General features: G+C 39.4%; 1 protein-coding gene and 1 pseudogene across 1 annotated transcript in view; both read left to right on the forward strand.

The window, feature by feature from the left end:
• LOC105743725 overlaps positions 1-10,480 on the forward strand; it is a 51,677-nt pseudogene extending 41,197 nt beyond the window's left edge.
• Grxcr1 (glutaredoxin and cysteine rich domain containing 1) overlaps positions 1-20,061 on the forward strand; it is a 173,908-nt gene that overhangs the window by 60,836 nt on the left and 93,011 nt on the right. Inside the window, exon 2 of the mRNA XM_004642663.3 lies at positions 15,400-15,642. Coding sequence (XP_004642720.1) covers positions 15,400-15,642 — 243 coding nt within the window. The remainder of the gene's footprint in view (positions 1-15,399; positions 15,643-20,061) is intronic.

Raw genomic sequence — 20,061 nt, forward strand, 5'->3', positions numbered from 1 at the left:
TAAACTTTGGCATCAAGTTCATGAGGTTGATGATATCTGTATATTTGAAATTTCTGTTTTCAGCAATAGTGATGATGGTGATAATATGCATCAATAGTACTTATAGTAACAATGGTATTAATAACAAAAATACCATTTATTCAGTGTTTATTATCAACCAGGCTTCATGTTAAGGGTTTTTCTAATCTTTAGATGCTTTAATCACAAATCACCACAAAGTAGACATTAGTTACTCTGTTTTGGAGATTTCAAAAAAAGAACATACAGAGGTAATCCAAGATTATTCCATTATAAAGAGGGGTTTCAAAACAAATTCTAGCTGAAGGCGTGGAAAAGAAAGAAGAACATGTTCACCGAACATCTATTGTGCACTAAATTGCATTCTACATTCTTAGTTCTGTTGAATTAAACTAAGTCTTCGCTTCACTGGGGTTCAATTTTATTTGATGTGATAGTAAACCACTAAACATACATATATAGTGATCTACAGTACTAAACACTCTTAAAATCTAGATTTAAAAACAAGGTAGGGAGGAAAGAAGAAAGGACGGAAAGAAGGGAGAGTGATTTTCTATAGGGTACTGAAGAAAGGTCTATCTCAGGTCCTGACATTTTACCAGAGACTTGGAGGACGTGGAGGAGTGAGAGTAAGATTTCAGGTTTATGTCTGATACAATCTCTTCATGATAACATCTGTTATTCAGATTGTTTATACAACTGGTCACCCAATGCTAGAACAATGTGACCCTTTGGTTCTTTGTCTTCAAGAATATTACATAACATCTTTCTAAGGAAAGAGCAAGGATTTATGAGGCAAATCCAGCTTTAAATTTTGGTTCTTTTATTTTTACCCACAATTACCTTAAATTTATCCAAATGTCAGTTTCCTCAATGGTAAAATATGGATTATAATCCTTAACGTTTACGATAAAGTTAATACGAAGTACCATTTGTAGTCTTAAACCTGCACCTAAAAATGCAGTGATCATGACATGAATGATATTATGATTATTTTTATGATGTGTGCCTTATAGTCTTGTATATTTCCTCAAAGTTCCAACCTTAGACCACAAGAAAGACACAAACAATGTGTTGTCAAGAAGTGGTGCTATGATTGATATATTGTGTCAACTTGACAAGTTTAGAAATTTTAGTAAGTAACTCAGCCGTTCCACATCCTGGCATGTAGAATACCTGCCTTTACCATCTAGGATGTTATTTATTGCATGATGCTTAGAGGTTTAAAAGTTTAACTAAATAATTCAGTAGGAGGCCAGGGTTCTCACTTTCTAAACATCCCACACCTGTGCAAGAGGAGGGTAGAGAGGTAGTATGAATGCTACACCCGAGGGTCGAGGGTCGGTGGCCTGCATAGAAGGCAGGACAACAGGCTTACTCCCTGTTGTTACTTTTGCTGCCTTCTGATGCTTTGAACTGTTGCTACTGTGTCATGCCATCCAGCCTCGGAGCTAGTTGATTAATGACTGAAACCTCCACAGACTGTGTGCTAAATAAATCTGTCTTTTAACTTTGGGTATCAGGTATTTTGTCTCATCAATAAGAGAAAAGTGTCTAAGACAGAATTTGGTACAAGGAGTGAGGTCTTTGATGTGACAATACTTGATCATGTGGTTCAAGAACCTTGGGAAAATTGCTTGTGGGAAGAATTTGGAAAGGTTCTGAGATGTCCCATGAAAAAATAGACCTGGAACACCTTAGGCTGTTCTGTATGGAAATGCTGATCAGATCTCAGAAGTCCGGAAGGCTGACAGAAGTCCTGCTAGTAAAGATCAGGCAGGGAGAGTTCTGATGCAAAGAAGGACTGCATAGGCTATGGGAGTCCAAATGTTGTATGTTAGGTCTTGGCAGAAAGTTTAATTGTATTTTGCTTGTGTCCAGAGAATTTGCCTGGGACTGTTGTATGTTATGAGTCAGTGCCAAAAGAAATGAGAAGACCTGATGAATATAGCTTCAGAGGTTTCACTGAGATTAGTCTCTACGTGAGCCCTGAGCCAGGGAAACTTCTCACATTTATTGAGAGCTATGAACAGCTAAGGAATGTGCATAATGATGTAAACAAACTGCTATCTATATTGCCTTCCAGTATTCACCAGCTAGTTTACATATCACTGGTTGGTAACTTCCCAGGTAAAGGAGCAAAGAACAGACAAGCCGCTGCTTCCAGGAATCCATTACTACCTATCTCCAGCTTGCCAGAGTAACAAGGAACCAGTTTCCTTAGGCTCTGTTCTTTGTTCCTTGCTCCCTTGGTACAGTAAACTTCTGACTCTTATCACTACATTTCCCAGTTTCTATATTATGCTAAATTCTTGTGAAGCATCAGAGCAAGGACTACCAATGACTGATTCAAGACTTGTTGGTTGGCTGGTCCTTGTGGCCAGGCTACGCAAGATATACAAACAGTACAGAGACAGCATAAACAAATTATTACTATACTTCCACTAAACCATGGAATAGCATGAAAAGGATTTAAGGATTTCAATGCCATTAGAGATGTCTTATAACAGATTAGTACCAGACAATTCTGACAGTTGTTTTTCAAAAGCATTATCTTTATGTTGCTGAAGAGACAGAATATCAGAGGTAATATTACTAAGATACAATAAGTGCTTTTTTATACTTTCCCATGGGAAATGAGTTTGATTCCATGGAATTGGGAGTTACACATAATGAGGAGGTATGTAGGTCATTTTTTAAACAAAGTTGATGTTATAGATTAACTGTTTGATCTACTAGCATAATAACAGCTTGTTCTAAATCATTTTTCTTAGTATTAACTCTGAACCTATATGTCTTTAAAGTCCATAATTGTTCTGAGTCTGTGTGCACTGCTGCACAAAGTGAACAGTTTATATGCCTTGGCTCAGTGCTTTTCCAGCTGTAGCAGCTATAACTGTGACTGCTATTATTTCTAAATCTATGGCTATCAAGAGTTCATTCTTTTTGTTCTTTTCTTTAGTGCCTTCAGCAAATGTTGGAACAGCATCGTGGAAGGACAATCTTGCCATGGGTATTGTGTTATACAGAAAGAAAAATCCTGGTCCTTGCCTTAGGAATATAAATGCTCTCCCTACAAAAGTTAAAGCTAATAGAAGAATTTAGACATGTATACAAAGCCCAATAACTAAAATTACTTTTAACATTTACCAGAAATGACAGCAAAACCACCATGGAAAGAAACAATTTGATACCATTTTTCTATCAAAATATTTACATTTGCTCATTTTCTAGTTTTTGTCAAGTTGGCACCCAAATCACTTTTCCAGTACTTCTTTTGTCTAACACCAGTATGCAGCAGAAAATCCACCAGCCAGTTGATTCAAAAATTTTAATGTAAATAGAGCTTTTTGTACAATTAATCTAGGTGTTTTCATGTGTATTCTCATACCATTTCCCCCTTTTCATTTAATGAGCATTTTGTTTAAACTCTGTCAACTCATTTGATAATTGCCAATGGATATTTTAATATTTAAGTTCCTATAGAATGTTAACAGATCAAAGTTATATAATTTTACATATAAATTTAGAAATCTAAACCATATACAGCATTATAGTAAGACAATCCTGATGACGTTTTGTGACATACTTAGATTTCCATTTTGACATAACATAACACTTTTAACCAATCATCTCTATCTCATACATAAAATTATTTTATGTAATTAGTCATCCTTAAGTGGGCTATACATCACAAGGTTTATGTTAAAGACAGAAGTTTGAATCTGTAAAAAAGTTGCATCCCAAAAAGCAATCTTTGTTTTACATTTTGAAATATCCATATACCTGGCATCATAATTATACTTAATATACCATGAGATTAACAATAGTGAATTGCCATACACATATGAAAACCTTTGTTTCTTAAGTTAGTTTTGTACCAAAACCAACTTTAAAAAGAAATGCTTATTGTAACATTTTTTGAAAAACTTTATTTTAACCAATGATCTATTTATCGAGGGTGTCTCCTAAGAGACTATTGAGATTACTGGGAGCTCCTCATTAATGAGTAAAAAAGGCTGGTCACACCTTTTATTCATCAATTGGACTCTTCTCTAATAATTTTTTTTCCACTCTAGGGAATTTTTGTTTAATTAGTTTAAACCTTATTATGTATTGTGTATTTTAATATCACTTTGACTATCTGGTAATTTAAGAAAAAGCATGTTTTAAGTCTATATCTCAAATTATATTTAGAATAAATCACCAAAAAGAAAAAAAAGAGGAACAGCTGTTCATGTGTGTTGAAAGACACACAAACACATAAATACACAGACACAAAAACATCCTTATAAAATTAAGAGTGCACTCAAATATTTGGCCAAATTAAAGTATAACAACTCTATTATAACTTTTAGGGCTGGCCCAAAAGCTTAGTGGATTAAAGTGCCTACAAGCAGACGCAGGGGTCCAGGGTTTGATCCCTGGGCCTGTTGTGCCAGCCAGCCCCCGGGGCACTCTGAGACTGCAATTGAGACTGGGCATGGTGGCGCACGCCTGTAATTCCAGCTCTTGGGAGGCTGTAAACAGGTGGCTCACTATGAGTCTGATTTAGTAGTGAGACCCTGAACACCCTGTAGATCCTTCCCTAAAATACCAAAACAAACAAATAAATAAGCAATATATAACTTTTAGAAATTGTATAAGTAGTCTAGTCAGATTTTGTTACTTGTCAATTATTAGAGATCTTTTATTAGAAAAATGTAGAAAGAATAAAATCTTTTATTCATAATTAATACAGATATTTTGTATTTTTATATTTCTTGTCACCTAGTTAGGCCTTAGATTTTCATTTGGTCAGTTCCTTGAATAGGACCCAGGCTAGATCTAGCCTCATTGCTGTTAACCTCTTTTTCAAATCTGGCTTCATGTTATTGTTGTAGGCAGTTGAATTAGATAGAAATGCTATAGGCAGTCAGAAAGGGCCAGGCCTTCAAGGAGACAAGATGGAAGACAAGTTGACTTTACAACTTGGAAGAGAGAGACCCTTATGTATGGACCATACCTCAAACCAAGACAAAAGAGGAAACACAGCAAAATACTCTCCCAGGGATGGGCATCTGGTATTGAGATTCTAAATAGGCATCAATCACTTTCAAAGAGCCCAAATGATTCAGTAGCCCCACCCCCAACAGGAAGAGACTGTGTCCCATATTCATGCCTGCTTGGTACCTGACTCACTTCCCCATTTGGTTTTGGATTTAATCAATTTTACCTGAGCAATGGTGCTTGTAATCTCATTGGTTTACTATAGTTTTGTCCCACCTCATGCCCACCTAAGCGAGTTCCCTTGGCTTCTCCATTACCTTAGACCTGCCTCACCACATGGTTTTCCTCTATAAAAATCCCTGAAAAAAACAGCTTCCTGGGGACAACCCACTCGGAGCCCCCTCCTGTCCCTCTCTTGGACAGGAGCTTTCTTTCCCCCAATAAGTATATACTGTTCATAACCTCTGTTTGTTCCTAAAATTAATTCTTTGATTTTAGAGAACACGAACTCGTCCCAGGCCAGGTCCCTTTTAGTTTGAGAGATCAGTTTTTCTCTGTGTCATTTGGAGATTTCCCTGTATCAGTGTAGCCTGACAGTATACTCTGGTACCCAAATCAGTCATTCCAGATTCTCTGGAAAAACATGAGCATAAATAAAGTCTGAAAATCATGAATGATTAATCTGAACAGTATGGGGCACAGTATATCTCTGTTGCATAAATTGAGCCAAATATGAAGATGTTATCATAGCTTGAACCCCTTTGAAGGTCACTATTAGGCCTTTTATTATTTAAATAGGATGTCAAAATCATGCAACTGTTCAAACTCCATGGTTTTTAGACATTATTCCAAAACCTTATATTTGTTTGTAAAATATCAAAGCCCTATTTTTAATGCCATTTTTAATTTAGGTCAGTAAAACAAGCCATCAAACTTACTAGGAATTAAAAGAATTTTAAGTAGTCTTTTAACATATCCTGGGGCAATGACCTTTCACCTTTGTAGCTGCCCTACTGGAGGCCACCCACACTTGCATTTGAAAAGCCTTTAAAATGTTTTTCCTTTAATTAGTTTTTATGTCCTAACCCAATATTTCTTTTTAATAATTTTAAAATTTTTAGCAAAAATGAATGACCAATTGAGCAATATAAGAATCTGGTGTGGCTTAAACAATGGTTTGGTTGGATAGAATTATAACTTTGATTTCCCTGTATAAATTACGTTCCCTGTTTAATTACATCAAACAAAACCTGCAGGCCATTTAGTGTTGGGGCTCTGCCTTTGATTGATTTTACTCCATAGCTGTGCTGATAAGCTGTTAGCAGTAGTTTAGTAGTCTTAGTACCTACAAAGGGTTTTCTAGAGCCCACATTATCTCCTAAACTTGAAGGGAGCTATGGCCTGTGACCATGGCCCCTGAGTGCAGCCACTGTGTGTGCTCACTGTTGCTCTGGCTCTGACCACTGGAGGCTTTGTTTTTGCCCAGATTTTAAACATAGATACTACATAGATACTGTCCTGAGTCTTAAGAACTTGCAAAGCCAGGCATGCACATAGCCAATGTTAGAGCCACAGCATGTCATGGTCATGACCCACCTACTTAGCACCAGGAAAACAGGCCTCTGCAGCTGAACCTATCTTGTAGATGCCTATCTAGGTCAGCCTAGGATGGGAGTAGATAGGTGTGTAGGGCCCTCCTTGATCTCAGTTTGTGTCCCTCCCCTGGCAGCTCCCCATGGCTTGGAACCAACTGTTTGCAATGTAAAAAGAACCTTTTTATTCTTACAAAACTTTTAGAAGACAGCTTGAACATTATCTGCAAGTAAATAATCTATCCAGTTGTTTCCTGCTGACAATAGGGTCAGGCAATGCAGAAAGAGTTTTACTATGTGTAATAAAGAGAAGCTGACTTCTATCTTTAATAAGCAGTTAAGTTTTAACTCAAAAAGGTTTAATAGTAGATATCCTAAGGAATATTTCTCCTTCATAATCACTGTCAGTAATTACCAAATGTACAAATACACCTTGGGTAATAATACTAATCCATTCTACAATCAGAGCTACAGTATCCTTTGGAATAGGGCTGAAAACTAGTTTTAATTTTGTAAACTGCGCACGCTTGGAGCAAAAGCTGGGTTTCCACAGCCATCAGATCTTAAGCCACACTTCTGCTTCCGGGAGTTGCATGGAAAAGATCTGTGACCCTGTGTTTGATTGAAATTTGGGCTAGCCAATGGAAACTGTGGGTATCCTATATCGCTTATTTCTGGGCCCCTGGAGGATGGACGCACTCTTCAGTTTCCTCAAGATTGTAAGGGTTGGCCATGCTTATTAAATTTGCAGTGGCATTCATTAGCCCAATGTTTACCTTTTCCACATCTCTGGCAAGGTCTTGGAGCAGTCTTGTTATTCTTATCTCCTTTTTTCTTTTTATCTTGTCCTTTTCTACAATCTTTTCTCATATGACCCATTTTTCCACACTTAAAGCACTTGATATGATTTTTGTTTAAAAAAAGACTGTAAGGCAGTTGCCAATAAATTAGCTTTATATGGCTCTGGGCCAATATCAGCGCAGGCCTTAATGTATTCTTCCAGTGATGTACCCTGTCCCTTTATTGGACACAGAGCCTTTTGACGTTCGGTATTCGCATTCTCAGAAGCCAAAGTTTGTAACAATAACTCCTTCAAATCTGGTGCTCTCACTGTTTTGTATACAGCCTCCCTTAATTGGGAGACAAAATCTACATATAGTTCCTTATTAGATTGGAGAACTTTAGCAAAGGATGTTTGAGCATCCCCTGGCCTTGCCACCTTTTCCCACGCCCTCAAGTAACGAATACGAGTTTGCACAACAGCCACATCATCATATTGCAACAGGGCTTGGACACCAAGCCAGGCCCTGACCCAGTGAGCTGATCTGATGAAACATTAATGGGGGATTTTGTCCCCTGTTAACCCTCTCTTGAACATCAGCTGCATCTTTCCACCAAGTTCTAAACTGCAAATGTTGGATTGGCTCCAAAATAGTACAGCACAAAACTTCCCAATCATGAGGAATTAATCTATGTTCATTTGTTAATCCTTGTATTAAACCAATCACATAGGTTGATTGCATACCATAGGTCATGACAGCCTGCTTTAAATCTTCTATAACCTTGAATGCCAGAGGTTGGTGTTCCCAATGTACATACTCTTGGGGAAAATGAGCATTTGGTGGATGGTGTTGAATCACCACAGGAAAAATACCCAAAGGGACAGAATAAGCTTCAGGATCTCCCTGTTGTCTCCCTTGCATAAGAGCCTGAGATATCACACTTTTATAAACTTTTATGGGGGCTTCCTTTTTTTCCTCATATGGAGAAACAGAAGGGTCAAAAGATGGCAGTAGGGGCTGAATTTTTGTGAACCGAGATGGAGAAGCTATAGGGGTAGAGACCTCCGCTTTTCAGTCAATTTAGAAAGCAATTAGGATAATTGCCTTACCTTGGTTTGCAGCTCCCATACCTCATTCTTAGTTTCCTTCTGTTCTACATCCTCCAAATCCTTTGATTCTGAGGAGATGGTTTGCAATGCTATAACTGTCCTTTTAGAACCCAATTTGTCAGAGTCATCCCTGCTATAGAGCATTGCGAAATTTAAAAAACTGATACTCTTGGCACGCAGGGGAGCGCCTTCATGCAGGAGGTATGGAGGGTGTGCAACCATATCATAATTATGCACCACAGAGGACCCCTTTTCTATTTTTGTCCTTTTCTTTTTCTATGCTAGCATCTGCATTTGCGAGTGACGAAGGCAGAGGTCATAAAAATGTCTCCTGTGAGGTATCTTATTTGTGCAGAAGCTGCTCTTGAAGCTTGCCAATATCAATGTAATGGGTCAACTCACATTTTAAGCTATAAATGTAAATCTTGTGTTTTCTGTTGTGTAAAATATGTGTACTCACCACTGTTCTAAGTTGTTTAGTAACTAGTGCCTGTTTCTTGCTGTTTGCTAAAATAAAATTCCTTCCTCACTAATTCCTGTAAACAAAGTAAGCTTACCAGATGACTTCAAAAGGAAACTAAATGGGCTCTAACTTCTTGAAACCTCAGGCTATGCAAGGCTGCATGCAGGTACTCAGGTGCAAGATAATCAGAAACTGAAACAAAGCCCCAGAAAATTTAGTTTGAGTAGTGGTCACACTAACCCTGAAAGCATTATTTTGTGTCAGACAATAAATTTGGTTACCAAACTGAATGTGTTTCCATGTTTTAAAAGCCCCCTGCTTCCTGGGCTAGCTCCCTTTTTGGTCTTCACCTATATGAGAGCTGACTGGGGGCCTTGAGCTCAGGAATAAACAGCTTTTTAATTTCCAATCTGGCTGACCTGGTTCCTATTCTGAGTGACCCATAACAATCAGCGTTGGAAGCTAACCTTTTCAAATATTTCTTAAACTCTTCTAAATCTGATTGCAATGGTTCCAAAGTTAAGGAAATTAAACTACAAGAAGACCATACATGAAGAGGAATTGGTTCCCCATTTTGGAGAGCACGACAAAGCATTCTCATAACTTGTTTCCAAACTTTTAAGTTTAAAGCAGCCTTTCCCTTAGGCAGAAACCATTAACAATGCCTTTTTATAAGGGAAAATAATTCTTCGAAACTCTTTGGTTTCACCTTTACACCCACTTCTTTAAGTAATATCCAGTTAAGATGGACATATTCACTTTCTACTGAAGTGGAGTTTCCCATTACTCTGAGCTTTTCCTGCTGGTCTCGCCTATTCTGGGTGTACTATTCCCATGCGGTAAGGTCTCTCTTAACTCACCACTGATCATCTTCCATGTCCCAGGTTGCATGCCACTTGTCTATTATGAGTCTATGTGGAAAGAAATGAGACCTGATGGATACAGCTTCAGAAGTCTCACTGAGATTAGTCTTTCTCTAAGTGAACTCTGAACCAGAGAAGCTTCTCAGATTTATTGAGGGCTACAAACAGCTAAGGAATGTGCGTAAGTAATTTGGTACAAACAAACTGTCATCTATATTGCCTTCTGGCTTTCACCAGCTAGTTTACATATCATTGGTTGGTAACTTCTGAGGTAAAGGAACAAAGAACAGACAGGGTGGGAGCTGCCTCCAGGAATCCATTACTACCTTGTCTCTAGCTTGCCAGAGTAACAAGGAACCAGTTTCTGTAGGCTCTGCTCTTGTTCCTTGCTCCCTCTGTATGGTAAACTTCTGATTCATATCACTACATGGGACTAAGATTAAAGGAGGTTAACCAATTAATCTGGTAGAAGAAATTTCAAGGCAGTTGAATGTTGAGTCATGTGACATGACTATTGCTGGGGGCTTTTAGCCGAACTTTTGTTGCAAATAAAGAGCAAAGGGACCAGCACGATGATTTAAAATGTGAGTTGGGCCAGAAACGAAGCATTAGTAAAACCATGGAATATGTGTTAGAGCCTGACAACTTCGACTCCATTTTGTGACTCCAAATCATCACCCTGTACTTTGGACATGGCCTGTTAATGTTCAAACTATTTGTTTTGGTCTATTGTCAAATCACGGAATGTATCCCACCCATGATCAGCACTATGTCGTAAAGATCGTATCTGCCTGTTCAGGAAATATGACCACCTGCTGCAAGAATGTAACCTCTTGTTCTTAAAGTTATCTTGATTCTTGTGAGTGTGTCTTGTCCCCCCCTCTCCGCTGAACCTCCCTTATGTGCAGGCTGCAGGACCACCCAGTTTTGTAACAGTCTCAGAGAGCTTAGAAGGCATGTATTCTCCTATTATCCTGGGTGAGTGTCGCCACTGAGCTCAGCTAATAAAGCACTCCAAATTTCTTTTGTTTTTTGGTCTCTGTTCTTCTTCTGTGACTTATAACACTATGCAGATAGAGCAGAGGAGGTCTGGATCACTGAGTAGCAACAGAACAAAATATGCGGGCTTTACAACAAGCAGCAAATTTCCATTCTTTCATCTTCAAAATGGCAAAGGTGAAAGACTGCTTTGTAGAGAAAGCTGCAGACCACTTGTTCTAGAATGGCAGCAGCATAGACAATTTGTTCCTGAGGACTGCATTCAGAGTGCCCAGCGATCCAGGCACTCCACCTGTACAGCCAAGGGAAAAACTGTGGGAGCTACAACCAGGAGCATTACTCAGGGAGCTATCCAAGCCCTGTAGAGCTCCTACTTTGTTACAGATTGCCTCTGATGCTGCACAGGGAACTACAGACTTAATATTTTCCCTGTTGGAATTTGGACTTATTTTGGCTCCATTTCTTTGTATTCCCCTGTTTGGAACTTCTGGAATAAAATTGTTTATTTTGTGCCATTGAATGTTAGAAGTGTTTAACTTTTCATTTGTACAATGGCTTACAGTTAAGTTTGCCTTACATTTCAGAGAAGACTAAATTAATCAGGGGAGGTCTTAGCTTCCAGTTCAGTGGTATCATTGTTGTGCTTCCTTGTATAAACCTACTCTCTTCTATAAGTTCTAAGCCAGTAGAACATAGGGTCATGGGACAGGAAGGAAAAATTTTGCTAGTGCATCACTAGGGGTAAAAGGAGGTGGTATTATTCCTACTTCCACTCCTTGATTCGTGGCGCAATGAATCCTGGCTATGGCAGACACAGTATCATAAGCTATTCCACCTAGTTGGCACCACAATCGTGTCTTCAGAAGGCCATTCCACCTTTCTATCAATCCAGCTGCTTCTGGGTGGTAAAGAACATGGTAACATGAGTGAATTCTATGAGGTGAACCCATGGCTGTAAAATGTGTTTCTTTGTCAGAGGCAGTGTTATGTGGAATTCCATGATGGTAGATAATGCATTCTGAGTCTATGGATGGTAGTTTTGGCAGAAGCATTATATGCAGCAAAGGCAATCCATATCCAGAATAGGTGTTTATGCCAGTGAAGACAAAGTCCAAAGTCTTCCACAATGAAAGTGGTCCAATGTAATCAACCTACCATGGGTCACAGGTTGATCACCCCAGGAATGGTATTGAAGACTCAGTATTTGCCTTTGCTGCTGGCTTATTGGGCATTCATCAGTGACTGTAGCCAGATCAGCATTGGCAAGTGGAAGTCCATGGACAAACACCCACAATAAGTATAATGGGAATATACTATAGAAAATCATCCTTCCCTTCCCAACTGAAGAAGAAAGAAAAATGAATGGCTAGAAGGAAAATAAATCCAGAAAACAAGCTAAAACAGGAACAGGGTACAGACAACTTGGACTTTCAAATCATATTATGTCCAAAACTGAGAAACAGAAGTGACTTCAGAACAAGGTGGGCAAGAGTTTATTTACTTAGATTTAATATTTAGAAGCAATTCATTAGGCTCTCTTAACTATAGAGTTTACAAAATGGTATGGAGAGGAAAAAGGGATAAATAGATGTAAAACCTTCTTGCCCTTTACAGAAGCCCACAGCCCTGCTCTCCACTGCAGAACTTGGTAATTAAAATTAGTGTTCTTGGTGCCAGGTTGGCCCCCTGCCTGACCATCCAGAAAGCTGGATCCAGTCCCAGTTTGCCTTCTGACATTCTGTGTGATCTGAGCTATTCACTCTGCCTTTAGGGACAAGGAAAATAGCTCCCTACAACTTGCCTATCTCAACAGAATCTTTTTTGACTAAATAGGCAAACAAAAATTTTTAAAATGCCCCTTGTGTGGCACTAATCTCTGGTAAAAGTGGTATCCTATTTCGGTAGAGCAGCAAAGCTCTTTCACTCATAATCATTATGTCAAAGGCAAGGGATTTCTTCAATAGCAGTGGGAGTTAGTGGAGACTTTGCTTGAGGAAAGTCAGAAAAACCAAAAGAAAGTTTATAGGCTCTGTGGAGTGGGCATCTTGCAGTCTTTGGAAGGTGTGCTCCTGGGGTTTTGCTCTCTAAATTGATCAAATTGAATTTAATTCTCCTGTGAAGGCTCCTGTCTGAGGATAGACTTCTAGAACTGTAAATCAGTATAGTAATATCATGAAAGTTCTAGTTAGACAAATGAAGTTAATTTGTCATTAAATCTGCCATTGATATTACAAATTAAAAATTATGATAAAATTTAATAACGTTTTTAAAGCACTTGCCTGGTAAGCGCAAGGCCCTGAGCTCAATCCCCGGTACCGAAAACAAAAACATGTTTTTAAGCTGTGGAACAGAACTCTTGGAGTTGTTTGGGAACTTCTAGGGTGATTGATTTCCAGAGATACTTGGGCAAGTCTGGAAACCTGATTCAGCAGACCTGCTGGACCTACAAGGAACAGGAATTCCCACTGGATTTGCTCCAGCTCTGCAGCAGAGCCCAGTTCAGGCCGATCATCTGTAGGGAACAGATGGGACTAACTGTTGGCCTGAATTCCAAGGTCAGCTCCAGTGGGTCGGAAGGCTTCAGAACTGTCTCAAGGCAAGCAGGTGACTAAAGTGCTTCCTGCTTCCTGCTGGCTCTTGCAGGGCAAAATGCAGGCTGAGGACCCTGGGGGAAACTTTGGTAGCCCCTTATTCGCCTTATGGCAGTTTCTATCCTGGTCCAACACACATTTGTGTGCTGTTTTTTGTTGTGGGGCTTTCAAGCTTGCTACAGGGTTTTTTTTTTTTTGTTTGTTTGTTTGTTTTTGTTTTTCATTAACAGAAAGGAGGTGATGGGCTGCCCTTGTCCCTGTGTGGGTCAGCTATCTGAAAACCAGCAGGCTGCAGACCCCAGTAGCTTTTGCGATGCTTATATCCTTCGTCACACTATTCCCATGGTAACCCTCAAGAAAGGAAAGAGGGACAGTGAACTACTCAGAGGCTATTTTTAGATTTCTAGCCAGATGCTTAGATAAATCTGTTGAAGGAAAAAAGATGAAGTAGATGTAGAGGGGGAATTTTTTTCTTTTTCTAATGACTGTGTCATTTAAAATTCATATTATAAAACTGGAAATGATTGTGGGAAATCACCCATTCTGCCTCTACCTCTAGCAAAACTTTCTTCTAAACTATACCAAAAATTGTGCAATAAGATCTTTTTTAGGAATTTTTTCAAATAACCCCTTCGAATATACGACATCCTTCCTACCTCAAATTTGCTCCATGTGCATGTTGGCAGAGTGGTCTGATGTTTTTGTATGTGAAGTGGTGGTACTTGATATGGCTGGTATTTAGCTGTCTGGAATTATTTCCATGACTTTGACTTCTTGGGGTATTAAAATTGTGTGATTGTGCTTATTAAAAAAATTAAAATTTTTGTGATTGTGCTGTCACCCACTGTAACCCTGTGAAAACTCAGGCATCCCTTGGCTCACAGCATAGTTGTATTCTGTCCAGTCTCTGCCAAGTAGGACTGTCAGAAGGAAGAAAAGGAGCTCTTTGGTTGATGTCAGAATCTACCTGAGCAGCCCCTTAGCATCATTCAGCAGCGCTGAGCTGGGCTTTCTAGGTCAGTATCAGTACTGATATCTGGCTTAGTGGGAAACACAGAAAATGATCATCACCTACGGCCTTGGTTTAGTTTTGCTGGCTTCTACTTCAGTGTGTCCTTTTCTGTTTTTTGGTTGCTTTCAGGCTTGGCTTTGACCCTCGCTTACTTTTGTCTGCTTCTGTCCATGCCCTTTCTGGCCCACCAGTCCTTTATTTCCATGACAGAGTCTTCTCAACGCAGACAGGAACCCTGTCACTCAGTGCTAGACAGGAACAGGTTTTGTGCTACTTCGACCTCAGAACAACCCCATGGTACAGGTTTTATTATTCTCTTGAAATTGTTGTTTAAAAGACCATTAAATTTAGTAAATTAGTATGTAGAAAAATTTCCAACTGGTTCAGTGCTAACTCTCACTATTCTGTGATGTGTTTTCCTTTGGGATGGAGAAGCAGATTTCATAGTTGAACCATGGCTAGAAAGTGTTAAAAAAATAGTCATTCATTATTTTCTTGCAAAGTATCTATGGAAGACAGCATCAGTTTTAAGATGTGCCATTACATGGTGTATTAATAAGAAAAGGAAAATAAATTATATTCATTTATATGTTCATTTATTTTTTCAATATGTAATACCCTATTTAAATTATATTAATTGTTGTCTCTATCCTATCTCAATTATGGATGTTTAACTTTCAAAAGAAATGTCTTCTCTAGGCATAGCTGTAGTCCCAGTGCTTGGCAGGCTGAGGCTAGAGCACTGGCATAAGTTCAAGGCCAGCCTGAGGTACATAGTGAGTTCAAGGTCAACCTGAAGTAGTGAGACTCTGTTTCAAAGAAAAAAAAAAGAAATATTTTGAAATTGAGAAATAAAGGGTTCATTTGACTTTTGTTGCATACTTTAATGTGTATGCAATTAAAGTTCATTAATTATCTCAAGAAAATAATATATACGAATGTAAAAGCAAATATATTTACACTGCAATGCTTTCCCTTCAGCAACCATCAACTGACCTAGAATTTGACCGCATAGTGATTTATACCACTTGCCTCCGTGTGGTAAGGACAACTTTTGAAAGATGTGAACTGGTTAGGAAGATCTTCCAAAATCATCGAGTAAAATTTGAAGAGAAAAACATAGCTCTGAATGGAGAATATGGAAAAGAGTTAGATGAGCGATGCCGACGAGTTTCTGAAGCGCCTTCTCTCCCTGTCGTGTTCATTGATGGCAATTATCTTGGGGTGAGTATTCTGCTAAGGAATTTCTGTAGACTCTAACCAATGTTGATAGACAGCTACAAGCCTGCAGGACAACACAATTTGCAACATTACTATTGAGACATTCGCTATTTGTTGAAGCTCAAATTAAAGGTACTGAAGCATTTATTTCTACATCAAATAATGTGCCACTACAGTTCTCATTGCCACAAAAATGTGGTGGTATGAAATTGCCTTTTTTGGGGAATAGTATTACATTTTTAAAATGTTCAGTTGACTTGACTTTGCATTGTAAAGACTGATTATGTGAGATAATTTCATTTAGTGCAAACAAGACAAATAGAATATTTAGAAAATATGTTCTGTGAATCTGTGAATTCTCTCTCTCTTTTTTTAATGTTTCCTTTATTTCTTTTTTCTTTTTTTTTTTAATGGTGAGCTCAGCCCACCCTGGGGGTGGGGCTGGCATAGCATGTGGTGCTGGGGATTGAACCAAGGTCCCTGCATGTTTGCCTAAGCTTGCCTAAGCAGGCGCTTTAGACCACTGAGCTATCTCACCAGCCCTGTGAATTTTCTTAACATCCCATTATTCAGCACACACTTTCCAAGCTGATGAACATGAGATGACAGTCCTGAAATGTGACCGGCAGGAAATTCATCCTGGGCCCAGAATTTTATCTGCTTGTGATTTAAAATTATTCTTGATTTTGGTAACGCAGGGGTGTGAGACATAAATTCAGGCTTGCAGTAAGCAGAGAGGACTCCTGGAGCAGCAAAGCAGGTCTACTTCGTTTCTTTTTGAATAATACTGTTAGTGTAATTAACCCCCACTGATCTATGAATGGGTATGGGTAACAAGCCCAAGGAGAGGTGTGGAAAGTGACAAAGTGTGGCACTCTTCAGGGCCCCAGAGCTGCCAAGGGGCTGCAGCTGACCACACAATCATTTTCTATCACATGAGGGGACGTTGAAACCACAGAGTGGTATGTAGGTCTTGTTTTTGTTTAGCATCTGGTCTTAGCCTTTAGAATCGAGGAAAGAGGGGCAGAAAAATCCAGAGCAGGAGAGGCTCATTTTTTGTTTTAGGAAATCTGTGTTCAAATGTCCTGTGCACAGTCATAACTGTTATAGGAAGCCAATCACTTTATGGACAGAAAAATGCCAAGAAGAACGAGGCTGTTACGCAGTATTGTTTTCAACCAGAGCTAAGCACAGAGCTGTTTGTGTTTCTGTGCTGTAGAATTGGGATTGAAACCCAGAGCCTCATGTATGCTGGGCAAGTGTTCTACAGCTGAACCTACAGCTCTGGATTACATTTTGGAGTACACAAAATTTGATCAGAAGTACTGATCTTTTTTTAGTGTATTTCAGCATATAACCAGAAACCCCAGAAAACTATAGTAATGGTAATGATAAGAGTAATAATAATAATAGTAAACTGCTTGCACTCAGAGCTCTATGTCATTGTGCCTATCCGTGAAGACATCCCGTATAGCATACTTAAAGAGGAAAATAAACCGATGTTGGTAATTTCTGTAACATCTATGTTGTTTTAAGTTTCTTCTCTGGTACTCCACATGCGCCACTGTGTCTGGGTTTCCTTATTTGTAACATGACAATGATAAAAACAGCTTTTCTCATAGGCTGATTGTGAGGACTTCTATGCACTAACAAGTATACATGCTTAGTTCTTGTGCCTGTTATAAAGCATGCTTTTAAGAAATACTAATAATTACCCCTATTTTGTAAAAGAAAGCATCAATCCTTTGCTCAAGTGACATAGCATGGCCAGGATTCAAAATGAGACCTATGACATTGCAAACCCATGTGTTGTGGAACATCCCTTGAGGAAAGAGATCTTCAGCTGCTGGGCAGTACAGCCTCTCACCTCCAGCAGGACTCGGCGCCAGTGGGTGCTCAAGAAAACCTGTGTCGAGTGATGTATAAGTGATGCTCTGTTGCTCGCTTTATTCTCTCTCTCTCTCTCTCTCTCTCTCTCTCTCTCTCTCTCGCTTTCGTTAAAAAAAGTGATCTGATAAACAGCCACACTAGGGATACCATAACTTATGTAGATTGTGGGTATTTGCCTTTCATCTCAATTGAAAATCTGACAGGATAGCTCAGTGGACTAAAGTGCCTGCTTAGGCAGAGCACAGAGGCTGGGGTTAGATCCCTGGCATGCTCTTCTGACCCCAACCCTGGGGCGCACTGAGATGCCTGTTGAGACTGGGCAGGGTGGCATGTGCCTGTAATCCCAGAGTTTGGGAGGCTGAAAACAGGAGATCATTACGAGTCTGATCTATGTAGTGAGACTCTGTAGACCCTGTAGAACTCTGTCCTAAATACAGAAAAAAAAAAAAAAGAAAGAAAGAAAGAAAGAGAAAGAAAGAAAGAAAGAAAGAAAGAAAGAGAAAAAAATCTGATAGTGTAAGACATTTTTCATTGTGGAATTTCGATTTTTGTAAAACTGCATAATTAAAATTAGTGGATGGATGTCTGCATACAAAAGTATAATGCTGGTCCCACCCGACATACTGATCACTTTTGAGTCAGTACTGTAACAGTGCCTGTCCTGCTGCTCGTCTTTCAGTTGGAGGGCTGGCGGACAGCACCACTGACGAGTGGAGTGCATGCTTCCTCTCAGTTGCTCTCCCTTCGTGAGTGCTTAACCTGAACACAGGCAGCCCAGAGGAGGCAGGAGGCAGGCCCACACAGCTGCAACCTTGCGGCCTCTGTATTTGAAGCCCCACACCTGGAAACAGTCCGGAAACTGAGTGTTTCCGCCTTTTTTTACAAAGGGAGAATTACTTCTAAACCTGTAACTGCAAATGGCAAACAGTCCACAATAGTTTATGAAACAAATTGTCCTCTAACTACAATAGTTCCTTTATTTAAATTTCAGTACACAACTGTTAATGGAATCTATTTCCTGTGTAGGAAAGTCTTTTTTTCCTTGCCCTGTTCATGTATCTGAAATGGAAGGATGCCCTCTACTGGACTTCGGCATGTGGTGAAACAGAGTTTTAAGGAGAATAAACTGATGTTGGTGATTTTCCCAACATCTGTGGTATTTTAAACAGTCACACAAACCCATTTTATTTAGTTTAAATTTAAAAATCAAGATGTGTGAACCAACTGTAAATTATAATCTTAAAGAGGGAAGAAGAGAAACTAAGAAACAGGAACAGCCAGCAAATGGGGTGGGCAGAGACAAAAAGAGGGCTATGGAGGCAGATTATGAGAGATGATAGGAGACAGCGGCGCATTCTGTGGCTCCTTCACTGTTCCACCATCACTGCCATCTGGCCAGGTGGGTGATATTGGAGGATACAAGTTATCCTCCCCAAGTGAAGAGTACGAGTCGATGGGCGTGGCCAGAAACAGGAGACCGCTAAGTCCTTTTTTCCCTGACTCGCTTCCTGAAGGCTCGAGGCAGTGAGCTGTTAAGGGTTTCACTGTTCCAAGATTCTCTTTTGTGGACAGGGGGAGCACACTCGGATTGGAAGTGGCTTCTGGCAAGTGTTTTTCTTTCTCTTTCACAGACAAGGCATCAGAAAATCTTGTCACAAGAAATTCTGCACCAATATTTTTAGACATAGATTATTTTAGGAAATCCAGTAGTAAATCAAATAGAAATAATGACTTGCCTGCACCAACCATAAAATTCTAAAATGGAAGCTGACGTTAGAATGAAGCCATAAAGTATATCCAAGGAATTTAAAAATCCCAGGACAATTTAAAATTTTAAAAAATATAGTAAAAGATGTAGAAGCATCAGCCCACATTGAAATGTTCCCCCTCACTTCAGTGCATGTGTTCCATTGTTCTTACCATGTTCTGAAGCAGTTCTCAGAAGCCTCTTTCATGCGTCTTCAATCACACCTTTATGGTTGCTTTGATGTACTGAACTGGTTCCAAATGTTTTCCTTTCATGGTCATTTTGACTTTGGGAAAGATCCAAGTAGGATGGTGCCAGATCCAGTGAAGAAAGCGAATGTGGACACACCATAATGTTTTTACGAGCCGGCCTTTCTACTAAATGTCACTCAGCAGCAGCAATCACTGTACTTTATTGCAACTTGTAAAGACATACAAAAAGGACTTCTCTAACTGCTCCAGAAATTGGCAGGAACAACGGAATAAGTGTGTTTAAAGCAACAGAGTCTTGTAAGGGGGATTAATAATGATGTCTTTTTTACTGTAATAATCTTTATAAATTTAATCATTCACTGTATATTCTGATCATGTCAGGCTAGACCCCCATGGAGTTACAGAGACCACTAGGACAGGCAGGATCAAAGCAAACAGTGATATCTTCATTTCAGGCAGGCTGGGTATAACCTGTTCAAGGGTGAGAAAGCCATTGACTAGGAACAAAGGAAGAAAGCCAGCTTGACACACTAGCCTAGGTATGGGAGGGGGCATTCAGTGGGGAAGATGGAA

The sequence above is a fragment of the Octodon degus genome, unplaced genomic scaffold, assembly GCF_000260255.1.
Source record: "Octodon degus isolate 3935 unplaced genomic scaffold, OctDeg1.0 scaffold00158, whole genome shotgun sequence".
Lineage (NCBI taxonomy): Eukaryota > Metazoa > Chordata > Mammalia > Rodentia > Octodontidae > Octodon > Octodon degus.